This window comes from Colius striatus, chromosome 2 (genome assembly GCF_028858725.1).
Source record: "Colius striatus isolate bColStr4 chromosome 2, bColStr4.1.hap1, whole genome shotgun sequence".
Taxonomy (NCBI): domain Eukaryota; kingdom Metazoa; phylum Chordata; class Aves; order Coliiformes; family Coliidae; genus Colius; species Colius striatus.
The window spans coordinates 46,712,564-46,735,544 of record NC_084760.1 but is presented as its reverse complement, the minus strand read 5'-3'; the positions used below and the strand labels follow the sequence as shown (position 1 = coordinate 46,735,544).

Here is a 22,981-nt window from a genome sequence, read left to right as displayed (position 1 = left end):
CACAGAGGCTGGTTCTTACCTTTGAACCCTCGCATCCCCACTGGACCTGGAGGGCCAAGGTCTCCTTGGTCGCCTTTCAAGCCCCTTGGTCCTGGTGGTCCTCTCTCCCCAGGCAGACCTGGGGCAGACAAAGACAGAAAATGACCCTGTTGCAGCAGAGATCGATACAAACCAGATGTGCAAAACCACACGTATCTTGTTTGCCAGCAGATGTGCCAGTCAGTCTCTGGTTGTTTCCCAGGAGTTAGGGACCGTCAGGAGACACCTGAGAGTCTATCCCATCCTCTCTTTCTGCGCCTGCCCCTGCAACAGGACAGACTGAACCCAGAGACAGGTTGGTGTTAATGCAGCTCTGAGCATTAAGTTAACTTAAGGCTCAGCTTAAGGTAACTGGGCTGTGAAGCTGGTGACCAAGAAGGAAGAGTGTCAAGACAGGGTGAGACATGATGTGGGCAGCATGAACTGCAGGTCCCTTGCATCCATGCATGCTCGCCAGGTGGGTTTGATATTTATCAGAGAAGGCTTTGGGTTAAAAACCCTTATCTGAGCACTTCTGAGCTCCAGGAGGTGGGAAATGGCATCATAGAATGGTGTCATAGAATGGTGGGGGTTGGCAGGGCCCTCCACAACAAACACTGGCCCCATCCTCTCCACACCCACCCTTTAGGGATTTCTCAGCACTGATGAGGTCCCCTCTCATCCTTCTCTTCTCCAGGCTGAACAGCCCCAGGTCCCGCAGCCTTTCCTCCTCACACAGATGTTCCAGTCCCCTCAGCATCTTGGTAGCCCTGTACTGGCCTCTCTCCAGCAGTTCCCTGTCTCTCTTGAGCTGGGGAGCCCAGATCTGGATGTAGGACTCCAGATTAGTCTGAGAGCTTGGGCATCCTTTGTAGGGGAAACATCCAAGTCCTGGAGATAACCTCCATCCATATGGGCCAGCAAGGAGAGGTGGAGGAAGGGACCCCTGTGCTGGTGCTAGGCTCTGGTGGGACATAGGGATGGTCTTACCAGATCGACCCAGCAGAGATTCAGCCTAAGCCTGAGTTTGGGTGAGATCTAAAGCTCTTTTGGGGGAGAAGCTCCTCCAATTCTGAGATCAGCTCTCTGCCTAGCATGATACTGCTGGGGTCGCCTGCCCATGCTGAGCCTCCCCCTTCCTGGGCTGGGCTTTTCCAAACGTAGTCAGTATTTTTCTCTGGTTGAAGAGGAAAAAAAGCTGCCAGGAGGAATTTGGGCAGCAGCTCCAATGGACATGGTTTGGGGGTTAACTCTTTCCCTGCTATGTCTGGCTAACACCTCCCCTCCCTCTACAGCACGTCAGGACCTGGCTACGGTTTTGAGCAGAGGAGGTGGGGCAAAGGCAGGATAGTAGATCCCCTGTGCAAAACGGGATTTAACCAGGGATGCTTTACCACAGCTGGCTGCACCTGAACCCAAGCTTCCCATCCTCACGGGGCTGGTGCTGTGACTGCATCCAGAAAAGCACCAAATAGACACAGAGGAAGACCTAAAAATAATGACCCTTTCAGCAGCTCTCCCCGAAGGTGAAGCCCCCAGAGACTGTTTCAACTTTTTGTTTGAATTTAAAAAAAAAAGGAAAAAAAAATAAAGGAAATAAGCCAGATGATATATTTCTGATGTTTGTTACACCCAAGAAAAACAGCCATGAATCTGTCAACACAGAAAAATATAGCCATCAGTGAAATGAGCAGGGGCAGCCAGAGCTCAGAAAGGCTTTCAGAGAGTGATCTGGTTTCCAGGCTGTCTCTGCCTAACTTAGCTGGTCCTGCTGCCTACTAGGAGGACAAGGAAAGGGGGGAGCAAAATATGAGGTTTTAAGCTCAGCCCAGCATAAGGAGCTCTGATGCAAAAGCCAGCGCTTTGAATACGGCCCTTACATCGATAGTCCTATGTGAGTCATGACTTCAGAGGTCAAGGTGAGGCCAGGACTGGACATCTTCTGGGATGGAGAAGGAGGTCCATGCCCTGGGCAGAATGGATCCTCTCCCCTCAGTAGGAAAGAGCCTCCTGGGGACAGAAAGCCCTCACCAAAGGGGATCCTCCCGCACCTCTCTGCCATCCGTGGCTCTCGGATGCAAAGCCAGAGTTTCTAGGTTTGGCTTAAAATTAGAAACAGGCTCAAGCCAAGTCCTGTATCTCAGGGTGGGGGATGTCTTCTGTTGTTTCTTTAATTTAATTTATCTCAAAAACAATGGTTGGGATTAAGATGGGAAAAAAATTGGCATTCTTGACATTGAATAAAATGTTCTATGAGAAGTCTCAGAGCTGCATCCGGTGCTGAGTCCTCTCTGCCAGGCTACAGGGAGCCCAAACTGGGTCCTCGTGTGCTGGTGTGGGCTGCAGGCAGCGGGGCAGTCCTGGTTCCCTGTATGGGCTCAGTCTTAGAGATCATGGGGTGGTGGCCTGATCCTGCACAAACCTGGGCTGAGTGGCTGTGTCAAAGTTGGCCAGGGGCAGGTAATTCAAGAATCCCCAAATGATGGGGTTGTCAGGGCGCTGCAGAGCTCATCCAGCCCAAGCCCCTGCTCAAGCAGGTTCCCCTCCATCAGGGGGCACAGGAATGTGTCCAGGCGGGTTTGGCAACCTCCCGAGAAGGAGCCTCCACACCCTCCCTGGGCAGCCTGGGCCAGGGCTCCCTCACCTCAACACCAAACAAGTTTCTCCTCCTGTGCCACTGGCACTTGCTGGGTTCCAGCTTGTGCCTGTTACCCCTTGTCCTGGCACTGGCCACCACACAACAAACACTGGCCCCATCCTCTCCACACCCACCCTTTAGGGATTTCTCAGCATTGATATGCTGAGATTGATAAAGGCCCCTCTCAGAAAACAACTCTGCAGAGAGGGACCTGGGAGTGCTGTTGGGCAGCAAATAAACATGAGCAGCAACATGCTCTCATGGGTCAAGAAGGCCAGTGGCATCCCGGGGGGCATGAAGAGAGTGTGGGCAGCAGGTGGAGGGAGGTTCTGCTTCCCCTCTCCTCCGCCCTGGTGAGGCCTCATCTGGAGTCCTGTGTCCAGTAATGGGCTCCCCGGTTCCAGAGAGACAGGGAACTGCTGGAGAGAGGCCAGTGCAGGGCTACCAAGATGCTGAGGGGACTGGAACATCTGAGTGAGGAGGAAAGGCTGCAGGACCTGACCATGCTGGACTCTTGCAGCTCTCACTGTCCTGGGGCCAGCTGGGAAATGAGAGAGACTTTTTGTCTCTAAAGACCTCTATGTGGCAGGAGATGGGGTAGCAGGTTAATCCTGTTCTTTGTGGCTGGTGCATTACCAGGGAGGTCTCAAGGGATATGTTGGGAAGTCAGCAGGAGGTGTCCTACTGCTTCTATGGCCTTTGGGTGAAGGCTTGCAGGCTTATGTGCACTCCGGACATGTTGTCCCTTACCTTGCAGGCCAGGCAGGCCGGGAAGACCAGGTTCACCCTCCATCCCTTCATTGCCTTGGTCTCCTTTGGGTCCTGGTGGCCCTGAAACACAACAGGTATTGGAGTTCAACCATGCAGCAGATGCATGAGTGCATCACCCACCCACCCTTCACCAACTGTTATTGTTGATCAGGTGTCCAGGGGCCTCTAACAAACACAGAGCCCTGCAGACAGGAGCTTGCCAGCAGCCTTCTTCCACTGGCTGTGGGTTTTAAAATCCAAACATGACCCCATCGACCCATCTCCTGTGCCAGAGAACTTCACCTTGCAGCTCCTTCAGCTGAGCGTGACTCTATGGGATGTTTCAGCCTCCAGGAATTCCTTTTTAACCAAAAGTTGTGCCATCTCCAATGAAATAACATTAAGAAAAACGGGAAAAAAAACCCAAACCCCAACAAAGTCTTTTGGAAATACTGAGATGAATCTTTAGGAGAGGATTTGCATCACTGATCTCACCAGGAACTGGCCACTGGTGATTGCTTTGTTGGTGTAAACTCTCGTGAGCGAGCAGAAAGTCCAACCCAGTAACCGAGTTCTATTCCTCAGCCTGCAAAAGGCCAAGTGCACAAAGCTGAAAACAATTATGAGCTAAATGAATTGGAAGGAAGAATTTGAACGGGGAAAAAAGTAAAGACTCATGGGATGAGAGAAAATAGGGCAGAGGGAGGCCTGGAGGGGTCATTTGATCTTTGTCCTCCCAAGCTAAGCTGAGAATTGGAAACTGTTAAACACTGTTTTCCTAGAAACCCCACAAACTGTCATCTCACAGTTGTGCAGAAAGCAAACCACCAGCCAGGGCTCCAGGCGACATGGTAATGCAAAAGGAGCAGGAGAGGAAGAGGGGGAGTTGTTTAGCAGTCCTAAGGAATGAGGAATTGGGATTGCCAGTATTATGCAGAAATTAGTGGGTTCCTGAGCAGCTGAACTGCAACAAGCTCAGGAGATGGCCAAGCTGCAGGTGGCCAGTAGCTGGAAGAGGACTATGGGGAGATATTGTATTAACTTGCCCTATGTTTCCTCTTCCCTGGATGATGCACATCTCTGGCCACTGAGAGGATGTGTGGATGGACCCTAAACCCATGGGACATATATCTCTCTGGCTGGCAGAACAAAAGGATGCAAAGAACAATGGACACCCAGGAGGGCTAAGAACAATGAATAGGCATTTCTGGGTGGGAACGAGAGGAATCAAGAGCAGCAGGGACACTGCCTGCTTGGGGAGAGGTGTGACTGTCCCTGATGGAGAAGGTCCAGCAGCTTTCAAAAGCTGTTTCACAGGGACACGTGGGGCAGGAATCAGGTGAGGTGTGCTGTGTGAAGGTGCTGGGATGGTGTTCATTCCATAGCATTAAAGGACATTGCACAACAGTCATTAAATTTTAGAATCCTAGAATGGTTTGGGTTGAAAGAGACCTTCACATCTTGTCTGCTCCATACCCCTGCCATGGGCAGGGACACCTTCCACCAGACCAGGCTGCTCCAAGCCCCATGCAACCTGCCCTTGAACACTGACAGGGATGGGGCAACCACAGCCTCTCTGGACAACCTCTGCCAGGGCCTCACCACCCTCATCATAAAACTTTATGTTCCTAAATCTGCTTACTTGCCCTCTGGAGTTAGAGAAACTGCAGTGGGAGCTTCAAGGCAGCAGTTTTTCTATTGGCATATCTCTTGCCCAAAGGTCCCAGGTATCCCAGGGTGAGCAGTGAAAACTCTGCATGACCCAGATATGCTCCTGGGTTTGGATCAAGTTCTTCCCTTCCCTGCTACATTCCAGCACAGCATGGTTGACATGCTGAAAATCACTTGCTGAAACAAAAGAGATGCTTTGCCAACATGGGCAAAACTAAAAGCAACCCTGGAAATATCCACAGTGGGAGTCACCAAGGAAGGAATCACACAATCATAGAATCATAGAATGGGGGTAGGCAGGGCTCTGCAGAGCTCATCCAGCCCAAGCACCTGCTCAAGCAGGTTCCCCTCCATCAGGGGGCACAGGAACGTGTCCAGGCGGCTTTGGAAACCTCCGAAGAAGGAGCCTCCACACCCTCCCTGGGCAGCCTGGGCCAGGGATCCCTCACTTCTACACCAAACAACCTTCTCCTCCTGTGCCACTTTCTGGGTTCCAGCTTGTGCCCATTACCCCTTGTCCTGGCACTGGTCACCACAGAAAAAAGTGTCACCCCATCCTCCTGACACCCACCCTTTAGACATTTTTAAGTGTTGATGAGGTCCCCCCTCAGCCTTCTCTTCTCCAGGCTGAACAGCCCCAGGTCCCACAGCCTTTCCTCCTCATGCGATTGTTCCAGTCCCCTCAGCATCTTGGTAGCCCTGCACTGGCCTCTCTCCAGCAGTTCCCTGTCTCTCTGGAACTGGGAAGCCCAGAACTGGACACAGCACTCCAGATGAGGCCTCAGCAGGGCAGAGGAGAGGAGAAGGAGACCCTCCCTCCACCTGCTGCCCACACTCCCTTCAAGCCCCCCAGGATGCCATTGGCCTTCTTGCCCACAAGGGCATGTTACTGCTCATGTTTATTTGCTGCCCACCAGCACTCCCAGGTCCCTCTCTGCAGAGCTGCTCTCCAGCAGGTCACCCCCAGCCTGTCCTGGTGCATAAAGGTCTCTGATTTTGTCATCCTGACTTTGCCCCAAGTACCCTCTCCAAAGAGAAGGGGTCCCATACCAATGACACTGGAGAAAAACTGCTGCTGACACAAAATGTTTTGTTTCTCCCCACACTGGCTCCAGCACGGCTCGGCTGCGGTCCCCTATGCGGGGGCAGCTCTGAGAACTTCCATCTGCTCTGGTTTTATGGGCACACTAGGAAACAACCCACACTAGAGCCCCACCTCAGTTCTGTTAACCCTGGAAGGGACATGGGAGCTACTTGCTTTCGGCACCTCTCAGTGGGAGGAGGGTTGCAGCTGCCCTTCTTCCTTAAAATCTGCTGCTATTGTGCAGCTCCCCAGTCTTCCCTTCCCTTCCCTTCCCTTCCCTTCCCTTCCCTTCCCTTCCCTTCCCTTCCCTTCCCTTCCCTTCCCTTCCCTTCCCTTCCCTTCCCTTCCCTTCCCTTCCCATATCTCTTCTACCATCACAGAAAAACATCCCACAGGACATTAGAGAGGTCAAGGGTATGGACACACTAAGAAGGGAATTAAGTTTCATGGAGGGTGGCTATGGGCAACAGACAATCTCATCTGCTCTGTACGAGCTGAAGGCTGGAAGAACAAAGCCAGGGAAGAGACATGTTTTCCCTTATTCCCTTTCCATAATACCTGGGATGGGAAATGGAGCTTGGGGATGGCAGCTTGTTGGGCTGACCCTGTGTGCTGACTCCTAGGTTTTGGCACTCATCCTTGAGAGTTATTCTCACAGCAGTGAGCCTCACGGCCCATCAGCCACCAGAACATCTCCTCTTGGCTACATCCAGGCAGCTCCATGAGCAGAGACGGCCTCATCCCCAGGGACAGCCTGTGGGATGGGACACAGGGAGCTGCTGGGGTGGAGGATGGAGGAGCACTGGGAGGAGCAGTTGGGAGAGGCTGACCAGCACCGCAGAAATGTGCCAAGCTGGTCCCCACCCCACAGGGCTTTGCGCTCAGGAAAGAACACCCCAGCCCAGATGCACCCCTGCTTCACCCTCCTGCCTGCACAGGGCTGGGCTGCTCACTGCACCAGCTGAGGAGGAAAACCCTCCAAAACCATCAGGACGAAGACTTTGATGATGTGCACAGAGCTGATGGCCAGATTAGACTGTTGCAGTCATCCTGCCAGTGCTGCTGCGAGCCAGCACATCCCACCCAGCAAGCTGTGCAGGCAGATCCAGGCAGGCAGTGGATCCCGAGCATCCTCCCTCCCGGTGACACTGTTATTTAAGACCCAGAGCCCTTCTCTGCTGTGAGGCCAAGACTTCTCTAAGACACAAGAGCTGCTTGGCTGCTGGAGACGAGCCTGGGGACCTCCCCAAGCTGCCATCACCAGCAAACAGCCTCAAATTGAGAGCCTGGGGCTCAGCCAAAAAGGAAAATGTCCCCCCAGCAAGAAGTCCCACATCGCTCAGTTCTGGCTGCACTGGTGTAAATCCAGCTGAGATCATGGTGGACTCACCCAAGGACATTTGGAGATGGGGTAAATCCAGCTGGGCACAAGGCTCCTAAAATTACCCATGACCTATGGCTGATGAGAGAAACCAGAGGAGGGATGGAGAGAGAGGGAAGATGGGGATGCCAGGAATGTGTCAGGGCAGTGGCTGATAAATCAGGTGCCGGCCTGTTGGGAGGGGATTTGTTTTGCTTTCAGCTTATGTTAGTTGGAGTAACACAGCACACGGGTGTCAGGCTCTGCGATGGTCCCCTTCCTTGGTGGCTTTAACCAAGAGAAGGTGACAGTCCTCTCAGGGGGTGGGTGGACAGCTATGAAAACCTCAAAGCAGTGGGTGCAACACAGTCTCAGCAGCCCTGAACCTTCTCAGCCCCGAGTCTCCTTCTCTGGAGGTTTTCAAGACCTGCCTGGACACCTTCATGTGTGACCTGATCTAGGTGAACCTGCTTCTGCAGGGGGGTTGGACTAGATGATCTCTGAAGGTCCTTTCCAACCCCTACCATTCTGTGATTCTATGAAGCACAGGAGCCAACATCCCCTAGGGGCCAGGGAAATGACCCCAATTTGCTGCTGTTACCTAAAGGTGTTGGTTGGCCTGGATGGAGAGATGTAGCTGCTGCAGTTCAAGCCACATCTGCCCCCTCTCAGCTCAGCAGACAGACAGAGAGAGTAAGGGCCTTGGCATCAGCCCTTTCCCTCCCCATCTGGTATTTCACCTGGAAGCACTGGAAATGAGCAGCAGCCCATTGCATCTGTGCAGGTGCAAACAAACAGCTGAGAAGTGGGACAGCAAGCTGCTCTCCGGTATCTTGCTCTGCCCCATAAAGCTTACACTGGGCTCTTTCATGTTTCTTCCTGGTTTTCCCCCTTCTCATAGCCAGTTTATTCACTGGGACTGGGTGCAGGTCATGGCATTTAACAGCCATGGATGTGTCCTGTGTGAATTTGCCCAGCATCTTGTAGACCCACTTGGGTTTCTGCTTCAACAGCAAGCAGCTCCAGCCAGGTGAGAAGGTGGCATGTGGGAAAGGGCTGCTCTGAGCCTCTCCCGCCCATCATTTCATAGGGTGCCCCTTGCTCTTGTGTTGTAAATCATGACTTTACTGCCTCCCATCACAGTCTTGATCAGCTACCCCTGTTCCTGAAGAGCCCTGACCCCTCCCAGGAAGCCAAGTTGGTCCCAAGGAGGGCAGCTCCTTTCCCTATTGTAGCCTCTAAGACCTTTGAAGCAAAAGCAACCTCTCCTTTAGTGCAACACAGGAAGACCCTCCCCTTGCTGCTCCCCAGTCACGTCAGGCAACTGCACTGGAGTCTAGCACAGCAGACATGGGTCTCTCCAGTACAGGCATCTCCACTTAAGCTGGTCTCTTGGAGCTGGACTGTCCCAGGAGATCTAGGGCTGTGGGGTGCAGAAAAGTGGGTGATCCCACCACAGCAAGACAGTAGGATGTGTATGGCCATATAGCTACGCTCATGAGATAACAGTGTCACAAACAGTTGGACCTTGCAGATAATTGAGAACAAGGGAGCAGACACTTAGTAGAGTGAGGGGAGGATTACCAAGGTAACCATATAAATACAAAAAGGAAAATCAGGGTCAATGGTCAAGAGTTAGCAGGGATGTGTTGTTTAATTCATCACAATGAGGGTGGTGAGACCCTGGCACAGGTTTCCCAGAGAGGCTGTGGCTGCCCCATGGGCAGGTTGGATGGGGCTTGGAGCAGCCTGGTCTGGTGGGAGGTGTCCCTGCCCATGAGGGTTGGACTTTTGACCTTTGAAGGTCCATTCCCACTCAAGCCATTCTGTGATTTAATGATTCTATAATCTTGGGAGGAGTGGAGCTGAGGGTGGTAAAGGAGAAGACGATGTGAGGGGGAAAATGGAGTAAAGAGGATGTACGGTAAAAGCAAATCATGTGGTCGATGATGATGGAGGGTACTGGTGGGCAGCCTTGATCACTGCAGCACAAGGCAGGACAAAAGCCCACCATCCATTCCACTTTCATGGTCAGGAGGTGCTTGGAAGAGTGTTTTCCTGTCATTTCTGAGGGAATCTTGGGAACTTATTTCCTAACATGGATGGAGAGGCATTTGGAGAGTCCAAGACTCCAAAGTGACAAGGACACTTGAACACCTCAGAGAGCTAAAGAGTGTTGCCTAGTGGATTTGATACACCAAAGAGTACATGAGACATCCCCACAGGACATCCCCATTTCCACTGCCACCCAAAGCACCAAGGACAATGGGCAGTGAATCTGGGGAAGGGTCTGGAGAACAAATCTTATGGGGAGCATCTGAGGGCCCTGGGGGTGTTCAGCCTGGAGAGGAGAACGCTGAGGGGAAACATCATCACTCTCTGCAACTCCCTGACAGGAGGCTGTAGTGAGGTGGGAGCTGGTCTCTTCTCCCCAGCAATGAATGACAGGACAAGAGGAAATGGTCTCAAGTTGCCCCACGGGAGGTTTAGATTGGAGCTGAGGGAGCTCCAAAGCCATGTAGCTGAGGTGCTGAGGGACACAGGTTAGTGGTGCTGAGGGACATACGTTAGTGGTGGGCTTGGCAGGGGTTGGACTTGAGCTTAAAGATCTTTTCCAGCCAAAATAATTCTATGATTCTATGACACCCTCCTCCTCATGACAGCTTCATGCACCAGTGAAGGAGCTGCCTGCAAGAGGTGCTTGGCTTACCCCGTATCACAGAGATGTTCTTCAGCGCGACAGAGTGCTCCCAGTCCTTCAGCCTTAGGTCCTCTGTCACATTGTTGAGGATGGCCAGCTCATGCTTCAGCTGCTCCTCCATGGCTATGTGGATGAGACGCATCTGCCGGGCGTCTTCGGTGGCATTGCTGATCAGCACCTGCAGGTCCTGGATGCGGGTATGGTGGATGCTCACGTCGTAGGAGAAGGTCCTGTTCATGGCATCCACAGCCCCGCTCACGGTCGCCACCTGGTCACTCAGGCTCTCTACCCTGCTGCCCAGGTGGCTCAGGAGGTGCTCATGGTGCTGCAGCAGCAGCCGGCTGCTGTTGCCTTCCACGGAGAGCTTGTACGTCTCCTGCTGAGCTGCGTCACTCTGCTGGGACAGGCTGTCCCAGAGGCTGGACACTGCCTTGTCGGTTTGGCTGGCCTGGGTCTGCAGGCTCCAGAGAAGTCCTTCCAGCTTCTGCAGCGATCCAGTCATGAGGAACAAGGAGTCTGAGTGGTTCTGCAGAAGGTCCTGGAGTCTCCAGATGTGATCCAGCACGTCCCCCTTTAGAGGTAGGTGCAGCAGCTTCAGCTGCATGTCCCGAAAGCTCTCGTTGAGGCGGTTGACGTTCCCCATCAGCACCTTCAGATCCTCGGGGGATGTCTGTGGCCTGGAGACTGCAATGGATGGAGAGGATGGCACATCAGAAACCATTCCATGGAGGTGGGAACCCAATTTCCTCCTAGGAAGCCCTTGAACAAGCCCTGGTTCCTTGGTGCCCATCAGCCCCTCTTTAGCCTCACAGTTTTCTCCACAGTTGGAGAAACATGTAGATTGCTGACGGGCTGGAGAAGGAGGCATCTCACTCAGGCAGGACCACAGAGGGTCTCAGCAGCACTGGGCTTTGGGATGGCTCTAGGCTTCGCCAAATGGGTCATGATGCTACAAAGCTCTGTCTCGTGGCTTTGCCCTGGATTGGGTTTGCCTTTGGTCAGAGACCTGGTTGCTAGCAGCATCCGCTTCCCTTTCCTAAAAAGCAGACCTTAAAAACTGCCTCTTCCCTTGCTGAGGTTTTAGTTTTAACAATCAGGTTTCCCTTCTGGCTGCTGCTCTTGAACCTGAGCTCAGCCCCTTGCTATATAATGGAGATCATCAGGCTGGTTCAGCAGTTCTCCACAACTCTGGGTGTGGCTTGCTCCCATTGCACTGCATCCCTGCACTGCATCGCAGGGCTGCCCAGGCTCTTCCTGAGGAAGCAAACACACCCTGGCTCAGGAGCATCTGTATCCCTCATCCTGGCTTCCCGAGGGAGCAAACCCACCTTGGCACAGGAGAATCCACATCCTGCATCCCAGGGTTGCTGGGGATCTTTCCAAGGGAAGAAACCCACCTTGGCACAGGAGTATCCTGAGGCTGCCGAGCCCTTTCCCAAGGGAGGAAACCAACTCTGGCAAATGAGCATCCTGGAGTTGCTGGAGCTCCTCCCGAGGGACGAAACCCACCCCATGTCAGGAGCAATTCCAGGCCTGCCAGGCTCTTCCCAAGGGACCAAACCCACCCCAGCACAGCAGCATCCTTCAACCCCTGCCTCTGCATCCCCAAGTAGCAGAGAGCTCCTGGCCACCCAGGCACTCACTCAAGACTCCTTCCCGGCCTTGCACTAGAGCATAAAGATGGGGTTTGGAGAGAGAATCTGGAAATTTGTGGAGATCTTCTTGCTCTTAGCAGTTTCTAGCACTGTTTCAGACACCCCTTGCTCAGCAAGCCCAGTAGCACCCAGTAAGGCCCAATCCTGGACCCCATCATCTCACTGCACAGCTTGGAAGACCCCATAATCCCTGACCCAGGCAGGGGAATATCATCTTCTCCCTCTGCTTTGCATTGATGCTGGGTTTCCACTGCAGCCTAGGGGGGTAGGGGCAGGGTGGGCGGGGGGCTGCTCAAAACCAAATACACATAAATCATGAGAATTACTTAAAATGAAAATAAGAACAAATAATCCTCATTGTTCTCTAAGCTGTGGTGGGGATTTGGCTGGCATACGGCCACGGGCTGGCGTGAGACTGCCCTGGCAGCTCAGCCTCTCATTGCCATGGTGCAGAAACTGAGCAAAGTCATTTGGTTTGAATTAAAATCACAGGAGGAAGGAGAGGGTAAAGGCAGATGTGCATACATGAAGGGCTGCAGGGGCCCTCTCCCTGGGCTCATGACCACCCACAGTGGTGGCACTGGATGCCTTGAGGGGGATCAGGAGGACCTGAGAATTGTAGAACCACAGAATGGTGTGGTTGTCAGGGCCCTACAGAGCTCATCCAGCCCAAGCCCCTGCTCAAAGAGGTTCCCCTCCATCAGGGGGCACAGGAACGTGTCCAGGCGGGTTTGGAAACCTCCCGAGAAGGAGCCTCCACACCCTCCCTGGGCAGCCTGGGCCAGGGCTCCCTCACCTCAACACCAAACAAGTTTCTCCTCCTGTGCCACTGGCACTTTCTGGGTTCCAGCTTGTGCCCGTTACCCCTTGTCCTGGCACTGGCCACCACACAACAAACACTGGCCCCATCTTCTCCACACCCACCCTTTGCGGATTTCTCAGCACTGATGAGGTCCCCCCTCAACCTTCTCTTCTCCAGGCTGAACAGCCCCAGGTCCCGCAGCCTTTCCTCCTCACACAGATGTTCCATTCCCCTCAGCATCTTGGTAGCCCTGCACTGGCCTCTCTCCAGCAGTTCCCTGTCTCTTTTGAAGTGAGGAGCCCAGAAGTGGACACAGGACTCTAGATGAAGCCTCACCAGGGAAGAGGAGAGAGGGGGGAGAACCTCCCTCCACCTGCTGCCCACACTCTTTTTCATACACCTCAGGTGCATTTATGGGAGGAGCAGAGGGTGCCATAACAGAGGAGCTGAGCATCTTCCAGGAACCATAGGCATTTTGCCTCCATTAATTAGCCCCAGATAATTAAACCTGCTGCTGGATTGTCCTGGTTTCCCAGCATGCCAGCTCAGATCTTCCCTCCTGGGACTGGGGACTTTGTATAGTCCTCCTCTGCACGTTCCTGCATCTCAATGTTACCATTTATAACCCGTCCCTGCCATGCCAGTGGCCCAGTGAGCACTATGTTGAGGGGCTGAGGGGATTCACAGTGAGGGAAACAGCCAAGCAATGTGCTCAAGGCCACCTCAAGAGTGGACAACTGGGAAGGAAATACTTTGGGATAAATCACCACGGTGCTGGTGAAGAGGTGGGTGCTGCTGCTTGCTGTCTGGGTGCCCAAAGCTGCTCCTTCCAAGAGTTTCTTGGCCCAGATGGATGCACAGACAACCACAGCATCCCCACAAGGATGAGGAGAACAGGCTGTGAGACCTGGGGCTGTTCAGCCTGGAGAAGACAAGGCTGAGGGGGGACCTCATCAGTGCTGAGAAATCCCTAAAGGGTGGATGTGGAGAGGATGGGGCCAGTGTTTGTTGTGTGGTGGCCAGTGCCAGGACAAGGGGTCATGGGCACAAGCTGGAACCCAGCAAGTGCCACTGGCACAGGAGGAGAAACTTGTTTGGTACTGAGGTGAGGGAGCCCTGGCCCAGGCTGCCCAGGGAGGGCGTGGAGGCTCCTTCTCAGGAGGTTTCCAAACCCACCTGGACACGTTCCTGTGCCCCCTGATGGAGGGGAACCTGCTTGAGCAGGGGCTTGGGCTGGATGAGCTCTGTAGGGCCCTGCCAAGCCCCACCATTTGGAGATCCTCTGACAGCCAACATGAGAATGCAAAGCAGATGTGTGTGTCAAAAACAGATGTTTTCACCATCCTTGGCATCATCAGATGCAGAAAACCAAGAGGCTGCAGGTGAAGCCTCACGGGACATCTGGATTTGGTCTCCAAGGTCCTGTTTGGCCCCAGGTACAGTTCCCTGGGCATTGCCATTGGGTCCCTTGAGTTTTGTTTCCACTGTGAAGTCAGGCAGATGCTGAGCAGGAGTTTCTACACGTGTCTGGATGCCCAATAATAGCAAGTCTGGACATCCCCAAGTCTCACCCAAATAGGAGGTTTCATCCCATCACACCATGGCTGGCCATGGGGCTGGGTCTGTTGCCTTCATCTGTGCTGGCATCACAGAGAGTGCTTATTTCTTTAGATGCTTCTGTTGGGAATGCAGGAGTGTCAAGCATGGAAATGTGATTTTTCTCAATGCAGACATGAGTATGGAGATGGGGTGCAAGTCAGATGGACAGTTCAAATGCCCACACTAAATTACTTGGCTCAATAGTCACATCCTAACGAGCCCTGCCTGGACTCCCACTGCTGCTGGAGCATCTCAGGGCTAGATGCTTGGGGTGACCGGGCAGAGGGTCAGGCAGGGATCTGGGTCCAAACACCAAAATGCAGGTCTGTGTGTGCAGGCATCTGGGATTTAACCCAGACCTTGCAAAAAAAAAAAAAAAGCCAAGACTGTAGTCCTAACCTTGGACTGAGAGCTTTTTCAGTGAATGGGGGGGGGGGTCAGGGTCAAGGAGGGAGTGTGCATCCCCAGGAGCCAAGAAAACCACTGCCAGGCTTGCAAGAGAAGATATTAAAAGCAGGCTGCCTTGAAACCACCCCGTCTCTGTTGCTGAAAACATCCTGTTTCTGCAGCTCCGAGGTGGTTCGTGGTATTTTTGGCAGTTGACTCATTTTCTAACATCGCTTCACGCAGTGCGATGTGAGTCACAGGACACCTGCCCAGTCCGGCTGCAAAGTGATGTCCAGGGAAAGCTGCCTAGCCAAAAACACCAGGTACACATGCTGGGGACATTGGAAGGGACCTGGGGGTTATCCCAGAATCCCCAAATGGTGGGTGTTGGCAGGGCCCTGCAGAGCTCATCCAGCACAAGCCCCTGCTCAAGCAGGTTCCCCTCCATCAGGGGGCACAGAAACGTGTCCAGGCGGGTTTGGAAACCTCCCGAGAAGGAGCCTCCACACCCTCCCTGGGCAGCCTGGGCCAGGGCTCCCTCACCTCAACACCAAACAACTTTCTCCTCCTGTGCCACTGGCACTTGCTGGGTTCCAGCTTGTGCCCATTACCCCTTGTCCTGGCACTGGCCACCACACAACAAACACTGGCCCCATCCTCTCCACACCCCCCTTTTAGGGATTTCTCAGCACTGATGAGGTCCCCCCTCAGCCTTCTCTTCTCCAGGCTGAACAGCCCCAGGTCCCGCAGCCTTTCCTCCTCACAGACATGTTCCAGAACCCTCAGCATCTTGGTAGCCCTGCACTGACCTCTCTCCAGCAGTTCCCTGTCTCTCTTGAGCTGGGGAGCCCAGAACTGGACACAGGACTCCAGATGAGGCCTCACCAGGGCAGAGCAGAGGGGAAGGAGAACCTCCCTCCACCTGTTGCCCACACTCTCTTCATGGCCCCCAGGATGCCATTGGCCTTCTTGCCCACCAGGGCACGTTGCTGCTCATGTTTATCTGCTGCCCACCAGCACTCCCAGGTCTCTCTCTGCAGAGCTGCTCTCCAGCAGGTCACCCCCAGCCTGTCCTGGTGCAGGGGGTTGTTCCTCCCCAGGTGCAGGACTCTGCACTTGCCCTTGGTGAACCTCAGGAGGCTCCTCTCTTCTCAGCCTGATGAGCAGGTGAGAACAAGTCTACTTCAATAAGCACTGTGCACCTTCTCCTCTGATAGAAGAGAGATGCTTTTCAGAAGGTCTCAGACCTGTGTAGTCTCTGCTAGCACAAAAAGTGAAAATTTCCATGGAATAATTGAGCTCTCCATTGTCAAGGGTACCCAGTCACAGACCCCTGAAGCTGAGGACTAACAGGGTTGTGTCTCTAGGCTGCATGTGATTCCCAGCCGCATGCACTCTCCTCACCCTATTCCAAGACCACCCTGTGCCTGTGGTTTTCCTCGATGTGATAAGGCTGCTGCGGGCATGGCTGCTTCCAGACCCTGTGAGTCAGCTCCAGCCAAAGGCAGAGCCTTGGCTTAAAGCCCCAGACACGCAGAAAGCAATAACGAGATTATTTTTTTCTCTTCATTTGGCCTTTCTTCTCCAAGACTGTGGTCCACAACCCAGGGGTAAAGGTGGTTTTACTGAGGATCTTTACTGGAAGCCGAACTCCTGCCAGTCACGGGACTCCAAGGGGTGGGGCTTTGGAGATGCCCGTGAGCCTCTGGCTCTCCAACACCATCACCCGATGCCATAATGTTATTGTTATTGCTGGATCTGCTTTTGGGTGAGCAGCTGTAGCTCAGCCCAGGACCAGAGCGCCTGTCCCAAACTCTTTGCACAATTCATGGCATTCCCTCGCTCGGGGTGTTGCTGGCCAACAACAACATTAAAACAATGTAATGCAAGAAAGAAGTGGGAGAGGCTTCAAAATTCCAGCAAAACCTTCTCTGTCCCTTTTCTAGAACAGGGCAAAAAATGAAATCCACCCTTTGCAAAACACACAGGCTGACTTCATAGTGGTGGCATTGCCACAGCTGGAGTTGCACATGAACTCCACCACCCCCTGCAGCTGCCCACAGTAGGCAGGACACAGAAACTCATCCCAAAGGCCGTGGAGAGGGCCTGGGAAGGGGGTGGGGGCCCCTACCCTGCCTCCTCTGTCATGGTTAAAGCTGAGAAGAAAGCAGGTGGGAAGTGAGGAGCTGGCCCTTGGTGGTGGCATTGCCCACCTGCACTTGTCCAAGCCCCTGTACCCAAAGGGGAGTGGGAGGAGTGTAAGAGAAGAGGAGTACTGGGACTATGGGTTAAAGCAGTCATCTTCCCAAACTGCTTCTTGCATGATGAGGGGAAAAACAAGCCAGAGGTGAGGCACACCACATGGGATATGTACACAGGGATGAGCTGAGGCTGGGAGTAATTACAGGCATCTGCAAGTAGCTTCTCAATCCCCGTGCTCCCCAAAAAGCTGGAGAGGGAAGGCAGGAGCCTCGCCAGCACGTGTGGGATGAGCTGTGCAAGGATAAGACCTTGCCTGCATCTGAACCCAGGGCTCAACCTTACTCGGAGCAAAATAAGGGGCAATGGGGGTCAGGGCAAATCCAGCAGCCATGGAATCACAGGAGGGTGGGGGTTGTTGCCAGGGCCCTGTAGAGCTCATCCAGCCCAAATCTGTGCTCAAGCAGGTTCCCCTCCATCAGGGGGCACAGGAACATGTCCAGGCAGGTTTGAAATCCTCCCGAGAAGGAGCCTCCACACCCTCCCTGGGCAGCCTGGGCCAGGGCTCCCTCACCTCAACACCAAACAAGCTTCTCCTCCTGTGCCACTGGCACTTGCTGGGTTCCAGCTTGTATTCCTGCTGCCTACACTCTCTTCATGGCCCCCAGGATGCCACTGGCCTTCTTGCCCATGAGAGCATGTTGCTGCTCATGTTTATTTGTTGCCCACCAGCACTCCCAGGTCTCTCTCTGCAGAGCTGCTCTCCAGCAGGTCACCCCCAGCCTGTCCTGGTGCAGGGGCTTGTTCCTTCCCAGGTGCACACACTCATCTTGATACATGCCAGAAAGCCATTGGCCTCCTTGGGAGTGATGGTACAGTGACAAGAAGAAGTCTAGGCCCAAACACAAGTCTCCCGAGCCTCCCCATCCCCCAGTTACTCCGATCTTAAAGCTTGAGTTAAAACCACTCCAAATGTGTGGTATGGAGCTGGTGTGGCTCATGTAATTGTCTCCAAAGAGCTGGAAGTGCTTCTGCTGTATCCCATATTTTCCTTTCCTGGATGGCATAGAAAATGTTCCAGAACACATCTGTAGAGGCAGCAGAAATTTGATCCCACGGCCAGACCTGTTTGGCTGATTCTGTACATCACTGTGGTGGACAGTTATACCATGGAGGGAGGACCAAGGATTAGCACTTACCTGCGAGGATGAAGACACCAACAAGGATGAGAAAGACGAGAAGGTAGAGTCCCACCACAGCGTATTTCAGTGCTGCCAAGGACCCCAGCCGGCCACAACATCCTGTTACCTTCATCCTCCTCCCAGGACCTGCAGGTCAGAGCAAAGTGTCAGGGAGAGCATGGTGCACCCAGAAGGCCAGTGGCACCCTGGCTTGTATCAGCAGTGGGACACTGCCAGAGGGACACTGAGGGGCCGGAGCGTGTCCAGAGCCGGGCAGCGGAGCTGGGGAAGGGGCTGGAGCACAAGTGTGCTGGGGAGGGGCTGAGGGCCCTGGGGGAGTTCAGCCTGGACTAGAGGGGCCTGAGGGGAGATGAGAGGGTTGTCAGCCCCTGTCCCAGGCTGGCCAGGGAGGTGGCAGAGTCCCCGTCCCCAGAGCTATTGCAAAGCCGTGTAGCTGAGGGACCATGGGTTAGTAGTGGGCTTGGCAGTGTGAGGGGAAGGAGCAGACATGGGGACCTTCAAGGTCTTTTCCAACCAAACAGTTCTATGATTCTGATTGTAAGGTGGCCCTTTTGTTCAGCAAGGGCAAGTGCAGAGTCCTGCACCTGGGGAGGAACAAGCCCCTGCACCAGGACGGGCTGGGGGTGACCTGCTGGAGAGCAGCTCTGCAGAGAGGGACCTGGGAGTGCTGGTGGGCAGCAAATAAACATGAGCAGCAATGTGCCCTTGTGGGCAAGAAGACCAGTGGCACCCTAAGGGGCATCAAGTAGTGTCTGCTACTCCCCTCTCTCACACTCCTCCTACCACCCCTCTCTGGGTGCAGGTGAGCAATGCCATCACCAAGGGCCAGCTCCTCATTTCCCACCCACCTCCACCTTCCAACTCCCACCATCCTATGATTCTATGATTTTCCACTGCCCCCTTGCCCTTCCCCTGCTGATGATCCACATGTCTGTCCTTGCTGGAGGGATGGAGAAGTTTGCAAGCGCCTCCAGACCAGCAAAGAGTTACAGTGGGTGTATCACTTCAGTTAGCCCCACTTCAGGGCTCTAAATTGCTCAAGTGGTCAGGTTAGGCTCACTGACACCCAGAGGTGAGCCTTCGGGGCTGTGTGTTGGTCAGGGTGCCCCAGCTCAGGTGCGAGAGGCGGTGCCTCCCCTCAGGGACTGCTCCATCTGCAAATCATTACCCGCACGCCTTTCCCATTTGCTGTCACTGGCCAAACAGATGGAGCCGAGGGTTTCAGAAAAAGGCAAAGCTGCAATATTTTTCTGACATTAACACTTATATCAGGTCCTGGGAGACTCTGGGAGGAGCTGGCCCTGGGCCCTGAACCACCCACTTCTCATTTCTGCTCTCAGAAGAGCAGGAGGGACTGCAGCTGCGTAAGCAGGGTTTTCACAACAGCCCGCTCCAAGGAGCCCACAGGCCAGTAACCAAGGGGAAAAGCAAATATTTCTTCCCTCTGCCCATGCCCAGGAGAGCTGGAGCTGTGACCCATCAGGTCAGGGGGAGTGCAGAAGGTGGGAGGCTTGAAAGCAGCCAGGGCTTGTCATTGCCCAGGCCCTAGGGGGGTGGTCTGAGGGCTGCTGTCTTGAGGGCCACTGCAAGCAACAGGCTGCAGCACAGGCCCTCAGGTCTCCTCCCCAAGCCTTTTCCATGAACCCAGGAGGGACTTGGGAAGCCCATCTTCACAATGAAGCTCTCAAGATTGTCCTTGACTCTGCCCTGTGTGGCTGCAGACCTGACAGCCCCACAAACAATTTTTCCCCTGGGAATGGGATTCTTTGGAGGGCCAGCTCTGCATCAGGAGGAGATACAGATGAGAGATCTGGGGCAATCTGCCACAGAAATACCAAAGCCAGGGAGAAACCTTGGACCCCACCTGCCATTTCCCCATACCAGGACAAGGTATCTCCTGGGAATGATGGCCTCAGCTGTAGAGGACACCAACTCTTCCCTCCTATCTCTTCCAGCATCTCCACCACCCCTGTGACATGTTCGCAGTGTGGCAGAACATAGGGACAGGCCCTGGGCAGGATCTGCCCCTTTCTCTGCTGCAGGAAGGTGGGCAGAGGCAGGAGTAGACATGTTGCTGCCACCTTGCGGGGTTACATTGAGTTTGGAGAAAGGCATCAAGACTCAGGTTTCACCTGGATGGTGAAATCCACCCTCTGGACTCCAACCTGTCTCCATCTCAGGGACTGGAGGGCAGGAGAATACATCCACAGAGCAGCATCACATCTCCTCTTGCAATGACCAGTACAAGCATCATGCAAGCATCCAGGAGAAATTTGTCCATGCCGAGTGTTCTCAGCTCACTCAGTGCCTGGATGTGGCCCAGCCTGGCACCCGGGCTACCCTCTGGAAGTACCGGGGCTCTCCATCACACCTTGGGCATCACTCACATGCCTACAACCAGGAGCAAGAGTCCCCCATGACCACTACCCCCTGCTTATGGTGAGGGACAGCAGTGCTAGGAAGCCTGCTCAGAACAAGATTAGTTTCTCCAGCAGTTCCACAGGTCTGCAAATTAAAAGTGCCAGCAAAGGGCACCTCATGTCTCTGTTTAAGCACCCAATTCTTGGCCTCTCCCATGCAGGCTGCCTCAGGAAAAATTCATCAGAGCTGCTTGCCTGGGGGCCAAGACTGAATCTGGTGAAACGTAGGCAGTGTTTCATAGGGCAAGAGAGAAGGGGTAGAGCTCAACAAGTCCACAGTGGAGAAAGGGGGCAGCAAAGATGTGTGGGAGATGTAAGCAGGGCTTGTTGTGTCCTGCTGCACACCCCAGTGCTGCCATCCCCACTGCAGAGTATGTCTGGGCAAGATCACATGCAGGAGAGTCAAAGCCTTGGAGAACAAGAAGAAAAAAAACCCAAACCTAAAAAATTAACTTTCAGCAAGAAGAGTGTTTTTCCCTGGAGCACATCCCTGGTCAGTGGCAGAACCAAAGGAGATCCTGAGCACACTGAGAGGCCCCTGGTGCCCTGGCTCTGTGATCCCCCTGTCAGAGAGGAAAGAGGGAGACAGGAGAGGAGGCACAGAAACCCTCCTGCACTAGGGTTCCTTGAGCATTTCTCCCAGGGAGACCATGGCAGCAGGAGAGAAGTTTCTCCACTTTGTTTGGGCTGCCACACATAGAATCATTTCAGTTGGCAAAGGCCTTTAAGCTCCTTGAGTCCAACCCCTCTCCTCACAGCACTAAGCCCACCACTAACCCATGTCCCTCAGCACCTCAGCTACACGGCTTTGCAATAGCTCCAGGGATGGGGACTCCACCAGCTCCCTGGGCAGCCTGGGACAGGGACTGGCAACCTTCTCAGGGAAGAACTTCTTCCTCAGCTCCAATCTACATATCATGGTGCTACTTCCACCAAGGCACCCTCACCCTGGACAGCCCAGGGCAATAAACTTTGCCTGTGTGAGGCCAATTTCTCCTGAGCAATCCAAGCCCTCATGTACCCCCCAGAAGCTCTCCAGATTTCTACCACTAGATTAAAAGCCCCCCCCCCCCCGCCCGCCCCGAGTGATGAGAATGTGGAGCATGGACTCACCATCCTCACAGAGGTTCAGTTTGGAGAGGTTCCTTCCCTCGAAAGGCTCCTCAAAGATGGAGCCATTCTCCCTCTCACTGAAGGTGTGAAGATACATGGCTTTGTTCTCCATTGTCCTGCTGCTGGTGGAGCAGAAGAGGCCTATGAGATGGTGCTTGGTGGCTATGGAATATCCTGACATGGCAAGAGCCCATCCTGGCTAATCACCATCTACTGCATGACTCTGGCACCAGCATGGTGTGGGCTGGTGCTGGAGAAATGGACCTGCTGCCAAGGGAGCCCTCCACACTCACTGGGCAATGCTGACCCTCATGTCTCAGCATGAGGTTTCTTGTCTTGCCCACGGCCCAGGTTGGGTCAAAACGAGACTGCTCCAAACAAGTTAGATCCCCTCAACAAATGCAGTGACAAACTGGTGAATGCTAGTCCACTGCAAGTCCAACATCAGCTAGTCCTGCCTACATGCTTGCACATTACCATCAGCACAACTGCCTTCCCTATTGGCTAAGGAGGGGCCACCTGTGCTTGACTACATGCTCTGGGGACTGCCATCCTCAGTGTCTCCCCCAGGCATGCCTTGAGTGTCTGTCCCTCCAAGGATGGGGAGACAGGGGCTCAGGGCATGCATGCAAGACTCCCCAAGACCTCTTTTGTACCTTGGGGATCCCCTGCATGAAATACCTCTAGATATCTCAGCATCCTGACCTCCTCAAGGGCCTGATCCTGCTGTCACTGCCTCAGGAGGCTTGGGCTGGGCTGCTCTCAGGGATGCAGCTGGTGGCCCTGGGAAGGTTGGATCTCCTCTGTTACCAAGGTTTTATCACAGCACTCAGTCGAAGAGGGGGGTGAAAGGGGAGGTGGGAACCAGCCTCCAACTCCTAGCAGAGTTCTGAAGTAGAAGGAGTTAAAAACCCCCCTTTAAGTGAGACCTGCTGAGCTCTCCCAAACTCATCCCCGGCCACTGCCCCAGCTCCAGCCACCCCTCGCTGGCAGCTCATGGGTACTGTGTTCCATGGAGATCCTCGGGTCCTGACACCACCCCTCCCGAGCCACAAAACCAAAACCAGCCCCGCTAGGAGCGGACTTTGGAGGAAGCAGCAGCCCCGGCCCCCGCTCCCACGGGACAACCATCACCCGTGTAACCGGGGAGCAGCCACTTACCTGCGTGCCGGACCAACGCGGGACCGAGTTTCCCCTGTCTCCTTCCCCCTTCTTCTCCCTCAGTCCCCGGGCTGTGCCATGGCTGTCGGGATAGGAGGATAAGGAGAGCAGGGGGAGCCCCCGACCTCACCACCAGCTCCCCACGGGCGCGCAGGGGCCGCCGCTCCCCGCCAGCCTCCCATGGAGGGTGTCCCCGCGGCTGGGCGATGCGCACAGCCGGG

At 54.2% G+C, this 22,981-nt stretch overlaps 1 protein-coding gene across 3 annotated transcripts in view; it reads right to left on the bottom strand.

The window, feature by feature from the left end:
* Positions 1 to 22,981, bottom strand: part of SCARA5 (scavenger receptor class A member 5) — a 38,938-nt gene extending 15,957 nt beyond the window's left edge. For 2 of the 3 annotated variants that reach the window (XM_061989778.1, XM_061989780.1), the window contains exons 1-6: positions 22,761 to 22,981; positions 21,600 to 21,721; positions 18,064 to 18,192; positions 10,232 to 10,906; positions 3,407 to 3,487; positions 20 to 118 (exon numbers count right to left, since the gene is read on the bottom strand). In XM_061989778.1, the coding sequence (XP_061845762.1) occupies positions 20 to 118; positions 3,407 to 3,487; positions 10,232 to 10,906; positions 18,064 to 18,192; positions 21,600 to 21,711 (1,096 nt within the window). In that variant the 5' untranslated portion in view covers positions 21,712 to 21,721; positions 22,761 to 22,981. The remainder of the gene's footprint in view (positions 1 to 19; positions 119 to 3,406; positions 3,488 to 10,231; positions 10,907 to 18,063; positions 18,193 to 21,599; positions 21,722 to 22,760) is intronic. The other variant, XM_061989779.1, reaches the window with a different exon arrangement.